At 32.6% G+C, this 24766-nt stretch overlaps 3 protein-coding genes and 1 pseudogene across 3 annotated transcripts; 1 reads left to right on the forward strand and 3 right to left on the reverse strand.

The window, feature by feature from the left end:
- Window positions 1-5378: 5378 nt before the first annotated feature.
- LOC18017015 lies at window positions 5379-7170 on the reverse strand. Its single transcript, XM_006401498.2, has 4 exons — window positions 6760-7170; window positions 6270-6417; window positions 5952-6045; window positions 5379-5866 (listed from the first exon to the last, which is right to left on the reverse strand). Exons 1-4 carry the CDS (start codon window positions 7101-7103, stop codon window positions 5574-5576), a joined length of 879 nt encoding a protein of 292 aa, XP_006401561.1. The 5' UTR covers window positions 7104-7170; the 3' UTR covers window positions 5379-5573.
- Window positions 7171-8707: 1537 nt separating this feature from the next.
- On the reverse strand, window positions 8708-10592 carry LOC18017016. The gene is made up of 2 exons (XM_006401499.2): window positions 10095-10592; window positions 8708-8955 (listed from the first exon to the last, which is right to left on the reverse strand). The coding sequence occupies exons 1-2, from the start codon at window positions 10525-10527 to the stop codon at window positions 8903-8905; spliced, it is 486 nt and encodes a 161-aa protein (XP_006401562.1). The 5' UTR covers window positions 10528-10592; the 3' UTR covers window positions 8708-8902.
- A 4133-nt stretch (window positions 10593-14725) lies between these two features.
- On the forward strand, window positions 14726-17731 carry LOC18017017 (WD repeat-containing protein 25). Its single transcript, XM_006401500.2, has 4 exons — window positions 14726-15373; window positions 15548-15712; window positions 15871-16355; window positions 17054-17731. Exons 1-4 carry the CDS (start codon window positions 15022-15024, stop codon window positions 17423-17425), a joined length of 1374 nt encoding a protein of 457 aa, XP_006401563.1. The 5' UTR covers window positions 14726-15021; the 3' UTR covers window positions 17426-17731.
- Window positions 17732-20032: 2301 nt separating this feature from the next.
- LOC18017018 lies at window positions 20033-21666 on the reverse strand (annotated as a pseudogene).
- Window positions 21667-24766: the final 3100 nt, after the last annotated feature.

Here is a 24766-nt window from a genome sequence, read left to right on the forward strand (position 1 = left end):
ATAATTTAAAATTATGATTAAAATCAATTAAAATTAATAAAAATAGACATGTGCGCCGTCAAAGTATCATGTGCGCAGTCAATTTTGTACATAGTTGTACCAAATTGTCCAGTTGTCCAAAATTCTTCATAGTTGTCCTTTCACAATTTTAGCATTATTCCAGTTGTCCCTTAATATAAACTATCATTTTGTAGTTGTCCACATGATTTTCGACTATTGCAGTTCATTTACAAGGTTTTCATAATACAAATTACACAAAACCATATATTTTCATTTTTTCTATTAAAAGATTGTTAACATTATCAAAGTCTTCATTGTATCATAAGAGATGTTTAATGTGAAACCAATAATATGTATTAGGAAAATGATAATTTTATTTTATCCATCTTTTTAATTTTGTTCCTTATAATTTAAGACGTCTTTGAATTTATTAAGTAGATACTTTACTTATATGTTTAATATAATTTAATTTTTATTTTATTTTAAATTAGAGAGTTGCATATAGTTGTCCATACTTGTCCAGTTGTTCATTGCTTATTCACTTCCACGAAGCTAGAGCACACGTGCATCGACAAAAATAGACATGTGCTCGTTCAAAGGAACATGTGCGCCGTCAATTTTGTACATAGTTGTACTAAATTGTCCAGTTGTCCAAAATTTTTCATAGTTGTCCTTTCGCGATTTTAGCATTTTTTCAGTTGTCATTTAATATAAATTATTATTTTGTAGTTGTCCACATGATTTTCGACTATTTCAGTTCATTTACAAGGTTTTCATAACACAAATTATGCAAAATCATATATTTGCATCTTTTCCATCAAAAGAATGTTAACATTATGAAAGTCTTCTTTGTATCATAAGAGATGTTTGATGTGAAACCAATAATATGTATTAGAAAAATGATAATTTTATGTTATCCATGTTATTAATATTGTTCCTTATAGTTTAAGACATGTTTGTATTTTTTAAGTATTTATTTTCTTTATATGTTGAATTAAATTAATTATTAATTTTTTAAAAATTAAGGAGTTGCATAAAGTTGTCCTTACTTGTCCAGTTGTCCCTTGCTTATTCACATCCACGAAACTAGAGAACATGTGCCCCGACAAAAATAGACATATGTGTAGTCAAAGTACCATGTGCGCTGTCAATTTTGTACATAGTTGTACCAAATTGTCCAGTTGTCCAAAATTCTTCATAGTTGTCTTTTGGCAATTTTAGCATTTTTCCAGCTGTCTCTTAATATAAATTGTTATTTTGTAGTTGTCCACATGATTTTCGACTGTTGTAGTCCATTTAAAACATTTTCATACTACAATTTATGCAAAATCATAATTTTGCCTTTTTTTCATCATAAGATTGTTAACATTATAAAAGTCTTCCTTGTATCTTAAGAGATGTTTAATGTGAAACCAATAATATGTATTAGAAAAATGATAAGTTCATATTATCCATTTTTTGATTTTATTCTTTATAGTTTTTACTTTTTGCATTTTTTAAGTGAATGCTTTCTTTTTATATTTATAATTTTATTATTATTATTTTCTAACTAAAGAATTGCATATAGTTATATATATATATATCTAGTTGTACCTTGTTTATTTCTATCGAGAAAACATTTTCAGCCAAAATGAAATCTTTTAGACTAGATTGATTTTCTTAAGTGTCGAGATGTTTATCAAAGTAACACATACACCTATGTGCACAATCAATTGTTTTTCATATATAGTTTTACCTAATTGTCCAATTGTCTGAAAATCTTAATAGTTGTTCTTTTGAGATTTTAGCGTTTACATTAATTTTCAACTATTAATTTTAATTTATGAGGTTTTCATATTACAAATTATGTAAAATCATATAATTTGCCTATGTTGTTTCATATCATGATTAACAATATAACATAGATAGATGAAATAAGTTATCTGCTCCAAATATGAAATAGTAAATGATATAGCATAGATGAAAATTTTTGAAATCCATTAAAATGTTTGTGTGGCTGATGCTCATTATCTCCTCAGCATAGAATAAAAAAATATCAATTAGCAATTATTCCAGTTGTCTTAGTTATACCTATTTGTATCAGTTGTCTTCTATCTCTTAGTTGTACTCATTGTACCAGTTGTTCTTTATCTCTTAGTTGTACCATTTGTACCAGTTGTCCTCTATATCTTAGTTGTACCATTTGTACCAGTTGTCCTCCTCTGCAGATTTGGTGATGAACTCGGGTTCCAATTCTAAACAACCTAAAAATCACTATGATTTAACAACTAAACTCGACAAATTATCAATGCAAAGACCTAATCTTCATATAAAACTTGGTTTCTAAACCGAATCTGGTTATCAAAACAAGCAAATTTTGCAAATTCATTCTCTAAATTTTGAAATCCCTAAATTATGAAATAAGAACAATTTACTCAGTTTCAAAGCTTCAACAATGGCAGGTTAGAGAGAATTATGAACAATGAATTGAATGCAGCAGAAGAGGAGGATGAAAAGAAGGAGGATGTGAAGGTTCGACGGCAAGAATGAGATTTAGTAGATTTGAGGTTGAAGATGAAGAGAAAAATTGGGAAGAAAAGAAAAAAAATCATATTTTTTTGTTAATTTTCGTTTTAGTTTTAATATATTAATTATAAATTTATTTAAACATTAATTTTGGGATAAAATCAAAAATGCCACAACATATTTCATTAAGGTAAAATTGGAAATTCATATACATTATGGCATGTAGACTTACTTATGGCACAGCAGATTTTTCTTTTTTTCATTTATGGCATTTTGGCCATTGAATCCATTTTCGCCGATGTTTGGGTTCTTGAGTGGTTTTCTTTCTAATTGGGATGGTTGGAATTTTGAATTGATCTGAATCAAATTAAACCGAGTCGAAATAGCAGAGTTGATTGTGGGGCTTTTTGAATGTCCAATAATTTGATCACAATTAGCGGGTTTTTTTTTTTTTGAAAACGCAATACAAATCCCTTTCATATAAAAACATTGTTTTGTTTTATGTATCTATTTTTTTTATTAATCACGATGGACTTTCTTATTATGGCCTAATGGCATTGTAAAACTACTAAACTCCATCAATGGAAGAGACCATGTTGATGTATATGACCATAAAAGTTGTCGACTTATTTAAAGAAATTGTCACAAGAATATGTTAAAAAATTAACTATTAGTTTATGACTATGGGGAAAACTTGAGGACCATCAATCAATACCCAAATGATTGGACAAAAAAAATGTAGTGATATGTTTCTAATATTACTTATTCAGATGCTACACATTACAGTCTATAACCTAAATAATTGTCTCATAATCTAATTTTTAGTGTATGAGAATGATATAGATATTTTTACGTTGCATATTGTGTCTTAACACGAAACTCAGCGACAAGCCTCAGCCGGTATCTTCTCCAATCCTGATGAGTAAAGATATGGTTGAGGTGGATAAGCTGAACCGAGAAGCTGATAGAAATGAAATTTGACGCATCTGATGGCGTAAGAAGTCAGCAGAGTACATGAAACTCTGCGATGATGTGGCGGCCAAGGAAAAGAAACTGAGGAACAAACTAAGGAATAGCCACCAAAGATTCTGTCACATTCATTATCATATGGATACTTTAATATTCATTCAAGTTTTGAGATTTTAAAGGCAAAACTACATAGAAACTTCGTATTTTGAGATTTAAAGCAACTTTTTAGTAGAAAAATATTCAATTAAACCTTACGTATAATATGCTGGTTAATGATGTTTAGTAAAATGTAAAAATGATCAAAAACTTATGTACAACAATAGTGCACGCCAAATGTACTTTTCTGACTTCTAATCTTTTGAATTTCAATATCAGTCTTCGTGAATTCAAAAAAAAAAAGAGAGGATAAAATTATCAACTTTTTTTGTTTTGTTTTGTTAAGTTGGATTATGCATATTTATTAACTTGTGATCAAACATTTGTTTTTTTTCATGGTGTGACCTTTATTAAGTTTATTAAACCTAAAAAGATGTTTCTATCAATATTTTTCACATAGGCTATTAAGCATAATTGAACTAAGAGTCGTAACAATTGATCCCTCTCTTTTTACTTTGCAATTTGAGTTTATCGTCAAATCCTAAGTTTGAAGTCTAACCTTTTGAGGATGAGTATAATGTGTGTTTGTTCTTATAACCATAATGTGTGTTTGTTATTATAACTTAGAAGCACATATTATTGATGAATAGAATCAGAATAAGGTTGTGTGTGATCATAGATAGCCAATTAAACTATAATTGATGTTTAATGTTATTTAGATGTTTTTAAAAGTGAAATATGTAGTAGTTCGCATTACAAGCGATAACCAAAGTTCTATGGTATTTTATGAATCCCAATTCTTTAGATGTGAATTGTATTTTGGTTGGAAACACTATACACATCAAATGAAAAAAGAAAGAAACTGGAATGAATACATACAAAATCAAATAAACCGGAAGAGTAAACTAATTAACCGGAAGAAGGAATAAAAGACAAATAAACCGAACTATGCTTTTTGATACGTCAAATTCCCACTTCCAAATTGTTTGTAGTGGTAATAATAATCTAAATTCTGAAACATTCAGTAAGAAATTAACAATTGCAGTTACGAGTGAACCGAAACACACAGTATACATATTTCCCCAATTTATTTAGAACGGTACCAAAACCGGCACTAAACCGAAACAAAATTCAATTTTGAAATTGAAAAAAAAAAAATCAAGACGAAACCAAATTGTAAACCAGTCTCTATAATCTGAACGGTCCAAAAGTATTGACCCCATCATTGTTTTCTCTCTCTCTCTCTCTCTCTCTAAAAGGGCAAGCAACAAAGTCCGTTTGAGGAAAAGGAGAGAGATCGGAGGAAAAAGAACGTACATTTTCCAATTTCCACTAATGATGAAGAAATCATCCAGAAAGACACCTTCGTCGACATCCAAGATTTCCGATGCAGTTACGGTACAAGCCAGGAAAGGAACATAAAGGTTCACAATATGAGAGGAAAATGCATATGACCCAATCGTTACCATTGCAACAACTCTTGTGGTACTTATTAAGAGGATTAGATGCCTATAGTCTTGTGGATTAGATGATTAGCTCTTGACCTCAGAAGATTGGAAAAACTTGAGAGCTTTCTGGGAACAGAACTACCTGTCTACCTTCATTACCCTTCCATGACAGATGACGACTTTGGAGATGTCATATACAGTCGTCGCCAACACATGTTAGATCATCCAAAAACAATGTCTTTTTGTGTATCCATAACACCAATTTAGTTTATATTATATCCCTTTTGGTTTTCTATTCCACATTTTATGTTTACAATGGATGAATTATGACTGTTTTTGCTTAACAGTTTATTAATTATAAAAACAACCAAAAGGATGGATCTTTTTATTTATAATAATGGAAAGATCCAAGATAGTTCCAAATCATCCCAAACCAAAAAGAAAAAAAGAAGAAGAAAAAAGCTTAAACTAGAACGAAGTAGCTTAAACGATAACGAAGTACACAGTAGTTGTTTTGGTCTTTGCTGTATCGGCAAATTTATAAAAACTGGGAATTTAAGCACGTTTCAGAACTACCATGAAGATGACGCAAACAGCTAATCCAAACAGAGAACGAGGGTCGTTGTAAAGCGTCTGCTTCTTCTCTTTTCCATCCTCTGTAAAAGATTCTGACCGGAACAAACCCCCAAAGTAAGAAGACACATTTTCCATCAATCGAAGAGCTTTTAGCTTCATGTCTCGCAGAATCTCCAACAGTTCGATTGGCTTTGCTTCACTGTCTTCACTCTCAGTCGTGCTCGAATCCTCAGATTTCTCGTCATTGTCAGTCTCAACCTGAGACGAACCAACTGCAAAATGGAAAAAAAGTTTCTGTCATCAAGTTGTGTAATCATAAAAGAAATTGTGAAACAGCAACAGATTCATTTTTTTTACCGGTGTTGTTGGTCTCAAGAAATTTCATTAGGTCCTTGTTTTCCATTACAGCATCCCACACCTTTGGGTCAGACGCAATGGAAGCAACAACAGACTGTAAAAAAAAAAAGGAAACATTTAGACTACAAACCTTTGTGTTTGCATAAAATTAACAACACATATGAAAGAGTAACACCAGTGAAGCATTAACCAAAAGCAGAACAAGGTTCTATTAGTTGTGCCCAGACAAAATCAAAAGTGTTATGAAGCAATCTGAGAGTTGTACCAGACAAGATCAGACACAATTCGAATCAAGAAAAAGAGAGGAGATCGATGTACCTGCGCAGCTGCGTTTTCACTGAGAAAAGCAAAAGCCTGAAGAGCAACCTGTGGAACAGCTGATTCAACAGCTCTGTTCTCAGAAGCTTGGAAACTTGAGAGCATTTTCGAAACAGAACCACCTTCATTTGACCCTTCAATATACACCCTAACAAAATGTTGCAAAATCCATGAACAAACATAAGAGCAAGTAATACATAAATAAGCATAGAGATGGCCTCGAGCGTTTCAAAGTGAAAGACTTTTTTATTCAACAATACAATTACAGCTCTGACAAATTTCTTCTACTTTCTCGAATTCTAATCTCACATGGAACACTAGTAACAACATGAAATGGCTATACCTAAGATATATTCTGAATACTAGTCCAGAAAATTCAATCAAGATTCTTCTAATTAGAAAACAGAAGCCCAATTAGGTCAATCGGTAAAAGCTAAAACCATAATTCGAGTTTGAGAGTCTTTAGTATACGATTAAGGATAAATCTTACAAATTGATTGCTTCTTTCAAATCTTCGGTGGCTTCTTTAGCCTCCTGGAGACTAGGAGGTTTGCTGAAAACAACCCTAGGAATCGTCGGCTCCTCTTCGGCGAATTCCCAATCGTCCCAAACCGGTTTATGCATGTTCATCGCGTCTTCCTCGGCGGAAGTTTGAACCACCGTCGAAATCGAGGCCGAAACCGGTTTAGTTCCGACGGCGTTTCTGACCACAAACTGATCATTTGCCGGAGGCGCCACCGCCGCCGGGAACCCGAATCCTCCCCTGAATCCTGCTTTGCCGACTCCGATCCCGGCCACCTTCGCTGCCGTCGTCATGACTCTTCCTCCTCCCATGGCGAATATTCTCTCGATCTCGGAGATTTGGAAACTGAGATGGTTGCGAATTGCGATCGATTAAGATTTTTTTGATTGATAGATTTTTAAAGCAGAGAAAAATACCTTATCCGCTAAGTTAAAATGACGTCAGCAATAAATGTCCGGCGTTTAGTAATTTATTTATTTATTTATTAATTAACCTGATTAACCTCCTAATCAAGGTTTTACTAGTCCAAAGGATGTCTATGAAAGATTCTATTTGGTTCAGTCTAGTGGATTAAACCAGATTCGGTTTATCGAAATTTTCCGATTTAATTCAGTGAATTGTTTTAATGATCCAGAAAAACCTTTCGTTTTTGAGTTATTTTTATGATTGATAAGGGTCCAAGGTTTACTTCTTCATTGTATATATAATCACCCGGAAAAAAAAATAATTGTTCGGTTTAAATTTTATTTATAGGATGTGTGGGAGGATTGAAAATATTAAAATAACCGGAGTATGTTTGCAAAATTATGTTTTAAGGTTTGGTATAAATCAATTTTCTTAAACTGTTCAAAAATTCTTTACGTACATATGGAGTAATTTACTACTCCATTTACTATCGAATATTGGGAAAATTAGGTGTGTTAGGATTTAAGTGTTGTTCACGTTATATGCAATAGGAAATTAATCTATTTTCCACAAAAAAAAAAAACTGACTACGAAAAAGGCATATTGGTCTGATGAGTTGATTCATTTAGATACATTCGCTCTGTTCAAGTAAATTCCATCTTCCCCAGACCGGTTTGGTTTACCGTAATCTTCTGGACCAAAGTGATTCGGTTGTCTTTGCCAATGACCATCTGCATCGCGATCTCCTAAACCAATTGGCCTGATACCTGTGACATCGACAAAACTGGAGCTAATGTCACAGGTTTTTAGAAGTTATAAACCGGAGTTGGACGTTGAGATACCTATGGATTAGGTTTATGACCATATGTCATGACAGTGCCATTAGTATATTGACCGGTTTTTTTTATTATTATTCTTATTTGATGTCTAGAGCTATATAAAACGTACAAACTAACTAATAACGCATCCATAATTGTATTATATATCACTTAGTGAGAAATCAAGTATAATTAAACTTCACTCTGTACAGTAAGCTATAAGTACTACTATATTTGATTGACCGACATTTTAAAACTATGTAATCCTCGAATAGAACGTAAAATGTGACCTTCTCTATATCAAGCAAGCTTAAAGCAAACAAAATTTGCTAGCAAAAGCCACAACCAATTCTTCAAGCTATTCTGTTAGAACTTTCTCATTCATGTTGATGTCGTATCACAATCAAAGCCTCGATCACACCCTAATCTTATTATAGCTGCCTATCTAGTAATGTATATGTAAAATCTTTATACATGTAATTTTGAGTTTTCCACAAATCATTCAAACCTTTTAAAGGCCAATGATGTGTGTCGATATAAAAAAATTGATTTGTGATTGGAAACAACTTTGTAAATATCACGAAACCTATATAAAACAACAATATTAGAGACCACTAACTACCAAACTATAATCTCTGGACAATATCTAAGTAATTACTTAACAAATCATAGACATTACTTAACAGGTCAAAGATTATGAAATATAGAAGTTTTAATTTGTTTTTCTTAAAAAAACATACTTGAATAGAACATTGGGATTCTCATCTTTACAAGAACTCTCAATCAAAAATCTAACCTAGTCTCATATAATTAGCATACTAATTTTTCAGATTAGTGCATACGTTCGAAAATTTCAAAAAGGACAATCGAGACCTCCACCCTTTTTTTCATCTTAGAGCTTCAAATCCTCTAAATCTTCTCATCTTTTTCTTCAGAACGCCTGAAACAGAAATCTAAGGTTAATATCCTCGCTTTGATTAATATACCATCCAAGACAAAACTAAACGAAAAATGTTATTAGAAAGTATAATTACTATGAATTACAGTATATTTTATGTATTCTTCCATTTCTCGAAGCGAGTTATATCAACCTTAAGAGAGAAAAAAGAGAATTGTAGAAATTATAGAATATATTCACATGTTTTTGTATTCATATTGTTATTTGCTAAAAGAAAGATAAATGATAAATTTTGGTAAAAGTTACTGATCGAATATACTCCTTATTCGAATAAAATAACAAGAAAGCAAAAGAAGGAAAGGAAATGTTATGTCAGCAGTTATAGAGACAAGACTCATATTGAAACTGGCAAAGATATCAGACAATAAAATCCAAAAGAGTTTTCAAAGTCGTCGAGAACCAAAAAAAAAAAAAAACACAATTCAAGCCCATGTCTTCACTGTACAACTTACATTCCCACAGTAAATAAATTAAGTTTTGGAAAACGAACTAATTCTGTAATTCACTTCTAGACAAGCGAAATCTACACCATTATTTTTCAACAACTACATTTATCTTTTTATGAACACTAGACAAGTCATACCATTAATTTGATATATTTAAATAAAATTAAAGAACCAAATTAGTTAGCTTCTAACAAGGATTGAACAATAACCGTTGAAAGTTAGAATACAAATACACTCCAACCAACTCTGTATTTTATAACATTGATGCTATTTATATAGTAGCTTTTTTTCTTGTGAAGTATATCAGTGGTTTGCATTTTGCAAATAAAAACCAAGAACAGATCTGACATTAATATTTGTTTTTCTATTTTTTAAAATATTTGAATTTTGTTGGGGATAAAAACTAATCCAGTTGGGATAATATTAAGAGTGATTTTAATTAATATCAATACTTAACTTATTATTTAGTTATACTGTATAACTAAATAATAAGTTAACCAATAAAATAATATAAATTCCAAAAATTAAACAAAATTTTCTAGATAATTTTTCTATATATCTAGTTGACGGAAACTAAATTAAGAAAATCCAGATAATATCTTAATTAACCATTAAAATTAAATTAAATTAAATTAGAAAAACGTTTATTTTGTGTGTGTGTGTTTGTGGTGGTACCTCGAGGTTTACACTTGGGAGGATCTTCAAAGAGAGAAAGCGAGAGCTGTTTAAAAGCAACGCCGATATCGAATATAATGACGCCGGAATCAGGATTCTTGACGACGATATCTTTCACGGAGAGCCACAAAAAAAGTTCTTCTTGCGACAATCCTTCTACTCCGACGAGGCTCCCGTAGCTCAGATTCGCTCTCACGACGGTGTCGAAGTACACTCTCGTCTCGAATTTAGCAAGACACGGCCGCGCAAGGAAAACCTCGAGACGACCGTCGTCGTAAAGATTGTAAGAGTCAACCTCTTGCGGTAAAAGTCCCGCCGGGAGACCTTTTGATCGGAGAACGTCGTGGATCGTCGGAGAAGACGGCGATGAGAGAGAGAATGAGAGGAAGAGAGTGGTGAAGACAAGGATCATACGAGAGATTAGTTTGTTCATAGTAGCTTTTTCACTTGACTCAGAGAGAGAGAGAGAGAGAAAGAGTTTTTTGTATTTTTTTTTACGGCGATGATTAAAATTGTTGAGAGAGGATGCTATATAATTAAACGAAGAAGAAGGAGATAGTGGAAAATACTAATTTAGCCTTGGTTGGTGAGTGGAGTAGGGCCATGTATCATTAGAGAGATATGGTTAACGTGATTAAGATCATAAGTTTAGAAATTTGTTGAGAAAAAACGGAAATTATCTAGTGCATAGATTTTTTCGAAAATTTCCAATGTAGAGAAATTATAACAAAAGAGTGGTTGGACACACCATATATAGCTAAACAACATTAAGAACCGTAGGAAACAAAAACAAAAATAATGATTATTAAGTGTATGAGAGAATGCTGTATTGATAATTAAGTTTACAAAATTACAAATGTGTATTAACAACTAAGGCACATATGAAGGTTCTTAAAGTTTCATTGATGTAAATGTAGATGATAAAGAGAAGTGTATTTTCAACTAGCTAGACGCATATGAATTTTATTTATTTTTGGAATTAGCAATATCACAGTTTTATGTTTTTAATTAATATAGTCTTGGAATGTAAAACTATGTTTCATCATTCTATAGACTTGTATTTAGCTAATAATGCAAAGAAAAAACGCATGCGTATTTTATAGTCTGATGATTTATTGTAGCCTGGAATATATGTGTATATGTAGGAACGTGCTATGTACATAATTAACTTTGATTGTAGAGTAATCCAAAACCTAATGAGTATGGATTAGCTAAGACTAGACGCTAGAAATTGATAGTTTAAGGAGTAATACAGAATGCTTCATCATATGAAATAAGTTTAGTTTTTATTTTATTTCCCTTTGGTTGGTGATGAAAGCTTCTTATTAAATACATCTTATCATATATCGTGTTAATAAAACAAGTAATTAAAAAAGTATAAATACTGCATTTTGGATTACTATTGTGTTTTTTACAAAACAAATGGGTAACACTAATATGCACCGTCAACCTGATAATTTGGCACAAGAAAAGATCAAACAAAAACTTTTGGAATTATCACAAAAATGCCTAGTTTTTTATACGTTTCTTATTGATACTGCAATAGCTGTTCACTAAAAATGTTAATTTTGATTTGTTTAGCAGTAAAAATGATACTACATGTCTACATGAATAAATTACAATTTGCCCAGTATTCGAAGTTGACTAGAAAAATTTTGTCCAAATTTCAGTTAGAGAGTCTTTAATTAAGCCATATTCAACGATAATAGCGCCTTTTCGTCTTTTTAGTCAGTGCCACGCAAGCTCTCTCAGTCATAGTGCTTTTGCATGAAAAGGAAAACAAGTAACGGTTAAACTATGTGGCAGTAAAAAAAAAAAAGAAGCTCACTCTTCTTCGAAGGATAATTTCGTCCTTCTCTACTTCGAAATCTATCTGTTACTCCTCGTATCTAAGATTTTTTAACGATAAAACGAAATCTACATGAAAATAATAAGTAGATATGCTCATTAGATATTTCAATAACAGTTATAAAATTCTCATCTTTTATAAAAGTGATTAATTATTAAATTAAGGGATATTTGCTTAATTATATTAACAACCAGAGGGAATTACGAATCTGCCACTGTGAGAGAGTCACGCGGTCCACAGAACAGAAGGGCCCAGGATTGAGAAAAATGATTACGTTAACCAATCGGGGGACCGGTTTTACTTGACGGTGGCTAATGGATTCATTACACGTGGAAACATCATGGGTCTCATTAAACCGGTTACCTGGAGATGAGTTGTCACTTGGTCTTGTAGTGGTCGTTTGTTCTGTGTGTGAATGTGGGAGACGCAGTAGGTTATCGGTTGTTTGCTTGGCCCACGTGTGGCTCATGCAGTTTCACACGCGTGATACTTGTGATAGCATTTGTTTGCAATGTTAATTGTTTTTTTTGGTCGTAAATTGCTTATAATATTATGTTTTTTTCTTTCTCTTTTTGATTAGTCTGCTGGGTCCCTATAATTATTGGGACTTCTATTGGAGAGATGAGATCATAACGTAGCATGGAAGCGTTGTACGATATGCGATTCCCGCTTCAGAAGTGTTTTGGAATCGGAAGCGTCTTGGAATCGCACGGAAACATTTCGGAATCACGATTCCCCAAAAACAACATTTAGAATCACGACGGAAGCGTACGATTCGACCGTGGAAACAGTTATATTTGATGGAGTTGATGAAAATGAGAATGACAAAGATCATATCAACGTGTGATTTTGAATTTTATTTTTATGATTAGTTGAATTACAATATTTCTATTATGTATTAGATTTTTGTTATTTAAAGTTTAAAATATTATTTTTATATTATTTTATGTTAGGTGTTTTATGATATATATAAACGCTTCTAACACGTATCCGCTTCCTAATTTTTTTGAAAAATCCGCTTCTGCGCTTCCAAACGCTTCCGCTTCCGTGATTCCGCTTCCGGATTCCATGCAGCTTAGATCATAACGCACCTGTGTGATACACAAGTTAATTTCGGTTATAAAAGTGGGGCCTATGTATTGGAGAAATTCAAACGAAAATATATTTTTTTTTCTATCAAAGAAAAGAAAATCTATATCGTCAACAAATTAAGAAACAACTACTAAAATACTATATTTTACTTACACCATTTTTATGTTCAAAAAAAAAAACTACTTCATTTTTTAATTATTTTTGGTCTTATTTTATTATACTAGTAGAAATGCATTTTTTTCATTTCTGTTTAGGTATTCTAACCCACATTGGCACATTTTAACCCCACTTAGTGTTTCAAGTTTCACCCCACAGTTTAACTCACTGAACTAAAGAGTTTTCGTTCTTTTCTTTCTGTTGTCGGCAGAAGTCCTCAATCTAACTACCCAAAAATCATACAAAAAATGTTATCGAGGATCTAGCAAATTATTTTTCTTCCCAAATATTTAGGATACTATCCAGAAAATAGCATTTTGTTGATGTTCAATCTAATTTTAGCATTATAGAAGAAAAAACAATCAGCAAAAATCTTACAAATGTTATCATTTTATGATCAAACTGTATATTCGTTTTGATTTATAGGTAAATTCATATAAACTTCATAAATTTGGTTTTTAATATAACAATCTCAGTAATACTCACGAAAAACATTAATATTTATAAGTTATTAGAGAACAATAAAAATCTTTATAGTATATCATTTGAGAAAACAAGAGAAATTATATCCAGTTACCACAAAAAAAAAAACAAGAGAAAATGACAAAAAGAAGTTGACTTGATGCGATAAGAGTGAATCTTAACCAGAAAATGTTGACTTCGAATAAATTTATAAGAATTTAATACAATTGAAAAGTGATCAAATATTTGAAACTAAAGTTTCCATCAAATTTGGGCAATAAATTTTCAAAAACAATCTTAAAAACCAAAACAAAAAAAAATCACAAAATAAAATCTAGAAAACATTTCTACTACTTGCAAAATAAAAATAATTTTAATAGAAATTAGTCGAAATTGATTTTCATAATCCTCCCTAAAACGGTTGAATTATATATGTTCATTGGATAGCGTCGAATATGACGTATATCTATGTGGACAAAATAAAAGGTGATTTCTACTATATTTATTGTTTGTTCTACAATATAATTTCAATTAAATTAGGTAACATATTTGGGTCGTGATATGCAGAAAAAATATGCATTATTGCAATTGAAAAAATGTACTTACGATAGTTTTTTAACATACTTTAGTGAAAAGAAATCATTAACCTTCCTTTATTTATGTATTAACTCATGTTTAAAAAAGTGTTAGGCGTTAATCGGGAGGTTGAGGTTCGCCTAACGTTTAGACAAAAAATCGAGAATTAATCAGGAATTAGTTTTTATATTTACTTTAATTATTTAAATTATTTATTAATATTTATTATTTTAAAAAATTAATTTTGTTATATTAGACATATATAAACTAAAATTTGTATAAATATGTGCATAATGATAGACTTAGAAAACATATTTGTGTGTTAATGATCCAAATTTAACTCAAACCAATAAATGCCCATGACAATGTTTTAAAAAGCAGGTCTTTTGTTTGTCCCACATCGACAAACTTGAATAATGGAGAAGTGGAAGCTGCACTATAAAGAGTCTTCATCTTTTGTGTGCGGTCAGCCACTCCAGTTGGTTCTGTAATTGAGCTCGGTTATTTTTCACAAGTCGCCCATTTTTTTTAAATCACTATTTTATTAAGAAATCGCCTACAAAGTCGGTTATTTAAACCAGTCATGTTGAAGATATCAAGAAACATACAGTATTTCTCTATACACAAAAAAGCATATAAAGCCCGTATTCAAAAATATAATTAGGCCGTTCATATGGCCCAGATAAAACCCACGAAAAGATTCAGCCTCTCATACTCATCGTCTTATTAGTCTTCAGTTTTAAATTCCGATCTACAGAAAACCTCTTCGGTGGTTCAAAGTAGAGTTTTCCGATGGATCTTATATGCAATTCGTACGCCAATGACTCCGACGACGAAACTGAGCCAGTGACCGATGAGCGGCTCGCATTTGGGATCGCCCCACCGTCTATTATTCCTTGGAAGCGTCCATATCCGGAGCCGGAGGAGCATCAATACAAACCAGCACGTAGTAGACGAAATCCTCCGTATTGCTCTTATTCGGATCCTGAAGCGAGCTCTGCATCAGCTTCGGTTCCGATTGCAGTTCCAGGTCGGTACGTTTCCAAGAGAGAGAGATCGCTTCTAGCTTCTTCTCCTTCAACGGTTCCGAATCAAAATCAGCCTTTGGATTTGAGTCAGAAACCCTCCGTTAGCTCTCCCACTGGTACTTGTGATTGTTCTTAATTCGTGTTTTAAGATTCATTGTTCTGTATTAGCTTTGTTCGGATTACTGTAAATCTAGTAATTGTTCAGCTTTGGATTATCAACGTTATTAGCTTTGTGCTTGTATTGTGCTGTTATCTTCTGCTAAAATGTACTTAATCTTTCTGAATCTCAGTTCTTGGGAGCATCTCGGATTCAGAAGTGCCTCGCCATGTTCTATCTTCGATTACACATCGACCAAAAGGATCCTCATGGCGGAACGAAATACCCAGAAGGATTTCGATTTCGTTAACCGGCCATACGAAGGCTGTTACTGCTATTGATTGGTCAGCAAGTCATGGTATGTTCTTGCTCTTTGCTGTAGCTTTTCATTTCTCGAAGTTAGTGAACAAGTATTAGGCGAACTCTTTGTATGATACGGTTAATACTCAATCTTTTGTTATATCTCTTGTCCATATCCTTTGCCTCATTCATTTGTTCATTAGAGTTGTTTTGCAGTTCACCTTCTTGCTTCAGCGGGGCTGGATGGTGCTGCTTACGTGTGGAATGTATGGAGCAGCGGTAAGAAGAAAGTACGTGCTTTTCTCCGTCACAATGCTCCGGTGAAAGATGTGAAGTGGTCAAAGCAGGGACTATCGCTGCTTTCTTGTGGATATGACTGCACGTCGAGACTGTTTGATGTTGAAAGAGGGGTAGAAACACAAAATTTCAAGGAGGATCAGGTTATTGGAGTTGTTAAGTTCCATCCAGATAATTCCAACCTGTTTCTTTCAGGAGGGTTCAAGGGAAGTCTTAGATTATGGGACATTAGGAGCAACAAAGTTGTGCATGAATACATCCGAGATCTCGGTCCAATTCTTGATGTCGAGTTTATCTCGGGTGGGAAGCGGTTCATCTCTTCAAGTGATGTGTCAGGCAGGAATATAAGTGAGAATGCTGTTATAGTTTGGGATATTTCGAGAGAGGTTCCTCTATCTAACCAGGTCAGCAGAGTATTCTTCACTACCTACTTCCAATTATATCCATTTTTCATATTCTTCTTTTTCTAATTCAGTAATAAGAAAGACATTTTACTTTTTTTTTTCCGAAATATCTCTGTTTGAATGTCTTATGTCACTGAAAAGGATAGAATTTAGATGCTCGAAGAGTCCAGTTTAGACCTGGAATGAGAGAAATAAGGTGCATTTGTAATGAAAATCATAATATGCATATTTGTGAATGTGTGTTTGAAGTCGTTGCTTTCTAGTTTCACCTTTTGTTGTCTTGGAGATAGTTCCTTACATTTTGACATTTGTCTGAAGTTTTCAAATTTGATTTATTCCATGATGAATAACTTGCAGAACAATGCTCTGAGTTTTATCATCTAGACAGTAATTGGACGTTCATTGTTAGAATTGAGATTCTTATCACTAAGCACATCTTAACATTAATTTTTCCCTTTTGTTGTTGTTTTCCCTGTCGCTCTCAAGGTCTATGAATAACTTGCATAGAATGCTCTGAGTTTTTGTGTCGCTGCCAACACATTCTTCTTTCACTGTGGAACAATTCATAGGTCACACTCGTAACTACGCCCATGAGAATGATGATTAAAACAGTAATAGGAACGTTCACTGTTAGATATGAGACTCTATCACTAGCATTAATATTTTTCTTTTGTTGTTGTTTTCCTGGTTGCTCTCAGGTCTATGCAGAAGCATACACATGCCCTTGCATCAAACGTCACCCGCAAGACGCAGTCTTCATCGCCCAATCACACGGGAACTACACAGCGATCTTCTCAACGAACCCGCCTTTCAAGCTCAACAAATACAAGAGGTACGAAGGTCACTGGGTCTCAGGTTTCCCAATCAAATGCAACTTCAGCCCGGACGGAGAAACCTTAGTCTCTGGCTCATCCGATGGTTCCATATACATGTACGGCTACAAATCCACTGAGCTCATTAAGAAGCTTAAGGCTTATGAACATCCCTGCGTTGATGTCGCATACAACCCTGTTTTGCCTAACGTGGTCGCGTCTTGTAGCTGGAACGGAGAGGTCTCTGTTTTTGAGTGATCTCACAAGAACCACGCAACGATTAGCCCCCATCAAATCTCAGTCTCGCTTATGTTTTAAAAGCTAGGAGGTGTTAGAAAATGAATAATAGAACGGGTTGATAATGATATTAAAAAAAATCCTTTTGGATTTCTTCTTAATTTAAAAGGTTACATTTGGTTAATTGTGTTTTACGCTATAGGATGTGTATATATATATATATATATATGTGTGTGTTGAGTACTATTATATGTATTGACGACAACAGAATTTGTGTTGGGATATATATTTATCCTGACAAATTAAAAAGGGTTTAATAAACTTGAATGGGATTTTGCAGGTGTCAGAGTTTATTTCAATTATTTTCTCTTTACTATGTGAGTGTCAGGCTGAGTTCACTGACACACAAAATATGGTCTCTGATATTCTCAGAGAACTATGAATTTTCTTTTGACTTTTTCTTGTTGTCTTATTTACAGAAAATTCTTTGTAGTGAATCATGAATTCCATGGTTATACACTACTAGTCCGACCAAAAAAGAAAATATAGGATCCTTTTCTTTTTTTGACATCAAGATTTCTTTCCTTAGCTGCTAAATTGTGGATCTTGTGAAACTGTTACAGATAGATTGATGTTCGTGAATGAATTACGTATCACGTGAAATTAATTACATAACAAAACACACACAAAATGTTATTTTACTAAAAACTAATTGAATTTTGATCAAAAAAGATTACTTGACATAATACAATTTTGAGAGCTTTTTTTTTGTGTTGTTTCACTTTGTTTAGTAATCGTAACACTCTAACAGATAATGATTGACCACCATATGCATGTATAAAATTAACGAAGATTTATGAATGACTTCAAGATTATTATATTTTACTATTAAATTCTGAAAATGTGACGTGAAAACAGTTTAAAGTTGAACATTTTACGATGTTACTGATCGCCACAAATGTTAACATCTATCTATTCCCTTTAGAATAAGCAAAACATGTTTTACGCTATGTCGTAACTTAATTTCATATTGAGTTGTTGTCAAAAGATGATGGAAAATGTATTGGATAAAAAAAAAATGTAAACATGTTTTGCGCAAAATGTATTAAACATATATTAGTATTACCCAATCAATGTGGCTACTCAAAAATGTGTCAGCTCAACTTTGATTTCCCACCATAAGTTATTTGTAAAGGGCTATATTAGCCCAAATATCAATCACCTTGCAAGTAAATGAGTGGCACAATCTAGAAATCCAAAAACCTATTATTGTGTTTCTTACCTCTTACACAAGTACAAAGATATAATCATAACTATACTTGCGATGTAAAGTAATACATATGTACAATCTAAACATGCATAGTTTTCGTACTTGCAGAATTCATCAGATACTGATTTTTTTGCAATTATCTAAAATGTGTTATATGTTAGTCGATCCGTACATCACTGTGTATATCTATGGCGATTTTTTTTTGTCAAATACAAAATAGAAACATATAAGTTTATCAATATGTACATTTTTTTTTTGTTTTTGACGTTATATGTACATATAATCACAAATTTTGTAGTAAAAAAAAGGCTAAAAAAAAAAATTCAAATTGGTCATTATATTAGAAAAAATTAATATATATGAATGCAAAAGAATTGAATAATAGTCTCAACTGAATAATAACACTGAATACTAGTCACAAATCACTGAATACCGTTTTGCCTATGATCCTTGCTCGAAGGAGATAACATCACCCAACGAATTAAAGACATGGTTCAATGTCTTTGCAAAGTCAAAAAAGTTACTTTTAAGGTGCAAAACTGACGGTGTATCGACCTGAAAAACCAAGAGAAAACAAGCGCATAACTCTAAATTTGTCTATATAAGTATATTGCTAATGTTGCCACGAATTGCAAGTAGACAAAATCAAGAAAAAAAAACAAGCAAAGAATGTTTTACTTTTATTACTTTCACTTTCTCGCTGCGATTATCATCTTCAGGTCTGGAGGAAACGCCGAGGATGCGGCGCCTCTCTTGGATTTGGAAGAGGTCGTGATTGACGTGGTCTGTGAAAAGAAGATGAAGGAGGACTAATCCTAGAATCTGTGACGTGGATGTTGTACTGGTGGAAATGGTCGAAATGGTGTGAGAGGATAATCGTCTATATAAGTATATGTTTTTTTTATGTTTTTTTTTTACATTGTAATGCTATCAGCCAAAAAAAATAATTATCATACAATTTCAAATTTAAGTACGACTGATATATTTATATAAAATTTTACTATTGTTAAACTAAAGTAAAGATTTTTTTGTATGAATGAAAATATTTTTTTATTATATTGTTGAGTTATGAACACTTAAACATCAATAGAAACCAATGAATTGTAGTTTATTTCTACAAAATTATACAGTGATGTAGAAAAATTAAGTTCAATATCAAACTCAACTTTTTTATGTCAGTCAGAAGAATCTACTTTTAAGGCCACCGGAAGAAAAAATATTAACTAGGCATGTTGTTTATAAATATATATTCTACATATATAAAATATTGAAAGTATCACAAATATTATTAACTAAGCTGCTTCTGATATTTTGCTACAGGTGACTTCAAATTGTTATCCCGATCTAAACAGGTTAATCTCAGACCTTAATAGGATCTCGCATTTTCTAAGAACCATCAACTAAACATCTTATGTTTTTGTAAGGTTGTCATGTATCCTTTGTCCACTCGAGTTAAAACATTTGGAAGGATCTAGCCACACAAAAAAAAACCAACAAGTACACAAAATATAAAGCTGGAAGTTACTCCTTCAACTTTGGATCGCTTGAGCTAGCAGCTGGGATTGCTGTTTTGGCCTCTGAAAGTAAACCTTTAAGGGTTTTGTAGAACTCCTCAGGAAGAGGACCAGATCGGTGTGCTTGGGAATCAGCGCATCATTCTCAATCACTTCACACTCGTAGTCATCTGGAACACCCCAAGGGTCCCATTCTACATATGCAAATAGAAAGAATTACGATTCTGAGGTGAAGAAACTCTTAATACATAAACCAAAAGTTTTTTTTAGACCATTGAAAGTCTGCTCGATAGAATACTACAACCAAAAGAATGTGATAAGGCTCACTCAGACTGTTACATTATCATAGGAAGAAAAAAGAAAGAAGATCTCTGGAACCTCGAAGAAAGTATCATGAAAATTGAAAGATAATTTTTCATAAGCATTAACACTAACGTACCAATAACTGGAAAGCAAGAAAACTAATTTAGAACAAACCAACACCTATGTGACATTGAAGCAAAAACCGTTCCAATCTTATGTGAACTAATGCAAACTTTCACATATTCGCCTAATTTAGCAAATACTAATACAATAAGTATCATGAAATTTGAAAGAGAGTTCCTTAAGCATTAAACACTAACGTACAGATAAATGCAAAGCAAGAACACCAATTTTAAAACAAAACCATACCTATTTGACATTGAAGCAAAAACCGTTCCAATCTTATGTGAACTATGCAAATTTTTATACATTACGACTTAAGTTAGCAAATACTAATACAGCAAAATTTGCATTCCTTTACTTGATTTTCAGTTTTAGTTTGGGATTTCAATGAACATTAACTCATAGTTTCTTCCCACTAACTTGATAGCCAATAAAGAGTTCATCTTTGCCGTGCCCTGTGTCCAGTTTTTTCTACCTTAACGATCTACAAAGCCTCTAGATTTCATTTTTTTCAAACACATTTCTTGGAAAAAAAATCAATCTAATAGTCCAAATGTTCATACTTTCTTTCCTAACCAGATATGCAAAGTAAAATTCGAATCCCCAAATCTCATTCCACATTCGCAAAACCGACCAAAATAGCAAATCAATCGGAGCGATGTAAGAGAGGGAAGAGCAAACGAACCGATCATTTTTCCGATGAGTGTGAGCTCATCTTGTGCCTCTTCGATGAGCTCTTCGACTTGACCACAACCAAGCCGCTTCTCGATCGCTTCCCAGTCCTCTTCTTCCTTGCACACATTGAGACGGTGTCTCGTGAATGATTCCACGGCTTTTCGGTATCCTTCATCCTCCGGCACAGTTTTGGATCTCCTTTAGGGTTTTGCTGTAGAGATCGATCAGCACAGCCCTCACGTTCGGGACCACGTCAAGCCCGACGATCCCCGTCGTCTGCTTCACTTTAGCCAACAATGGCCGTCCAATTGACCGTAGAAACATCTCAACCGCTGGATCGCTCTCTCTCCTTAACTCCGGCGAAATCTCAGAAGCTTTTTGTTGTTGTTTACAGTGTCAACTCTCACATTTTCAGATGGAGAAGAAAACGAAAGCCAGATTCTTAAATGGGCCTATTTATATTATTAATGGGCCTTATTAGCTTTTTATGGGAGATAAGCAAAAATGCCATAAATATCATATTTATTGTTTTAAATACCATTGGTTGCTATTAAATTTTGTTATACTGCAGATCATATTAAAAACATTGCTATTCCTATTAACACGGGAACTGAAAAATTTACGTTTTTGGGTTTGACTGGTTTATTGGTTTAAACGCAACGGTTACGGTTAAATACATACCAAACTTTCTAGAGGAAATGCCGGTGTGAGAATTTGCGGAAGTGGGCGATTCTGATTTTGAGTGTTATTAAGCAGTTTGCATAATTAGTTAAATTTTTTAAGGTAAATCCGTTTGTGAGACATTTTTAACTGGCAAACCAATAGATGTTTTAGCGGTTAAACAAATTACCAAAATATATCAAAAATAATTATAAAAAATATAACTATATTTTTATGTTTACGATGTTACTGATCGCCACAAATGTTAACATCTAACCTATTCTCTTTAGAATAAGCATAGCATGTTTTACGCAATGCCGTAACTTTTCATATTGATTTGTTGTCAAAAGATGATGGAAAATGTATTGGATAGTAAAAAAAAATTGGCACAAAATGTATTAAACATATATTACCCAATCAATGTGGCCTGGTGTGTCAGCTCAACTTTGATTTCCCACCATAACTTATTTGTAAAGGGCTATATAGCCCAAATATCAATCACCTTGCAAGTAAATGAGTGTCACAATCTAGAAATCCAAAAAACTATTATTGTGTTTCTTACCTCTTACACAAGTACAAAGGTATGATTAACTACACTTCCAATGTAAAGTAATACTTATGTACAATTCTAAACATGCATAGTTTTAGTACTTGCAGAATTCATCAGATAACTGAATATTTTTGCAATTATCTAAACTGTGTAATATGTTAGTCGACCCGTACATCACTGTGTATATCTACGCGACAACTATATGGCAATTTTTTTTGGGTCAAATACAAAATATAAACATATAAGTTTATCTTTTGTTTTTGATGTGATATGTACATATAATCACAAATTTTGTAGTAAAAAAGGCTAAAAAAAAATTCAAATTGGTCATTAGAAAAAATTAATATATATGAATGCAAAAGAATTGAATAATAATCTCAACTGAATAATAACACTGAATACTAGTCACAAATGACATAATTTTTGAAGTTTTTCATTTACGAAAAACATCTCATATTACAAAACAAATGTATCTATGGCGTATAAACACTTTATACGTCAAGATGATTTTGGTATAGTAGTGCAGTCTAAGACCTTGCAACGCTTGTCAGCTTGTGTTTCCTAAAATCCCTAATTTGAATCTCTTTTGGGATGGACGTTGATTCTTTTTGGATGGATCGATCACTGGTCGATCGGTCGAAATATATTACGGAGTAAAAGATATCGAAACTTCTTTGATAATATAATCAGAAACATAAAAAAAAAAACATTATACGCAACGCCTAAATTCTGTATATGTCACTATTTTTATTTTCTTTATATCCTAATACCGTATAGCATAAGAACGCTACAACTTCTCGCTATACATATACATGCATATATATAAATTATGAATTTAAACATTGAAATTTCTCTTGAGTTTTTGGTTTAGAACATCGAAATTCCTCGTAAAATTTGTAAAACACGCACACAAAAGGATAATGAAATGGTGAGACATATAACTTTTCAATGGGAGCAATTGAAGAAAGTGGGGATACCAACAAAAAAGAAAAAGAAGTCTCCTTATCTTTCACACCCACTCACAGATAAACCATATAAAAATATATATATTTGATACAATTAAAGGGATCATGCATCTATGACCAAAACACACACACCACAACTCAACAAAAAGAGGAAACAATTATCTTTAGGAAAAACCCAATTTAGAAAACACATTCATTTGAAAGAAAAGAAAAGAACTCTCCATCTTATCATCATTCATCACATTTTCTTCTTCTTCGTCTTCCCTATTTGTCTTCTTGATCGCACTAAGTAGACAGCCAAACAGTTCATTTCCAAAGACATTACTGGTCCACAAACATAAACTCTTTAGAGCTTAAAGTTTTTCCATTACCAAAGTTTGTCTTCAAAATTTATAAGTTGTATTGAATGAATCTAATTATTACCTCATCTTCATTTTGCAAGGTGTCTACTAATTATTCAAATGCTGATACAGTATTTACTATTTATCCATTCGAAAATAACATTTTCCTAAAAATCTGTAAGAATATTTAGTTTATATATAAAACCACCTTAATTGATGATATTTTGATCTTCTTGGACCTTATTGCTAACTTATAAATAAAGCCTCTCATATTAACACCTAGACTTAAAGAAATGCTAGTTATCTTATTTAGTTGTGTTCTCCATTTTGCTATAATAGCATCAGATCGTTTAGCCAGTTTGGCTATGTTGTTATCTTGTATGAACAATTTCTCCTTTGATTGAAAGTAATATCTTTTATCGTCTTGCTTAACCCCAAAAAAAAGAGTTTAAGAAATGCCAGTTAAATAAACGTGACATTAGTCGCAAACCCGTATATATCCATGATGTCGAACTTTGAATTTCGAAATTTGCTAATTATTGGCATGCATGATTATAGATATATACATATATATATATATACATATAGTAAGAAGTACTGGATTTCGATAGGGTCTGGCTTTACCGACTCCAGCCGATTTTTGATACATTGAAAACCAAACGGTCCTCAATTTTTGAGATATTAAAAGATTCGTTTGTCAAATGGTCTGAATTGTCAAAAGCATCATCAATCTTTAACATTTATGAAGTCTTTTCAATGCGTCTTGAAACAACATTAATCTCATTGTCAAAGAATAAACACTCGAAAGTTACACCAAAATCGACTTGTGCATGACGAACGCGCATATAATTAACTTTTAAAACTAGCTAGAACTATGCCTAGTCCAACATTGATGTACTAAATAATAGTCAATTGTGATTTGATCCGATTTGTTTGCCGGTTATTCTTTCCTCTCTGCTTT

This window comes from Eutrema salsugineum, unplaced genomic scaffold (assembly GCF_000478725.1).
Source record: "Eutrema salsugineum unplaced genomic scaffold, Eutsalg1_0 scaffold_2, whole genome shotgun sequence".
Taxonomy (NCBI): domain Eukaryota; kingdom Viridiplantae; phylum Streptophyta; class Magnoliopsida; order Brassicales; family Brassicaceae; genus Eutrema; species Eutrema salsugineum.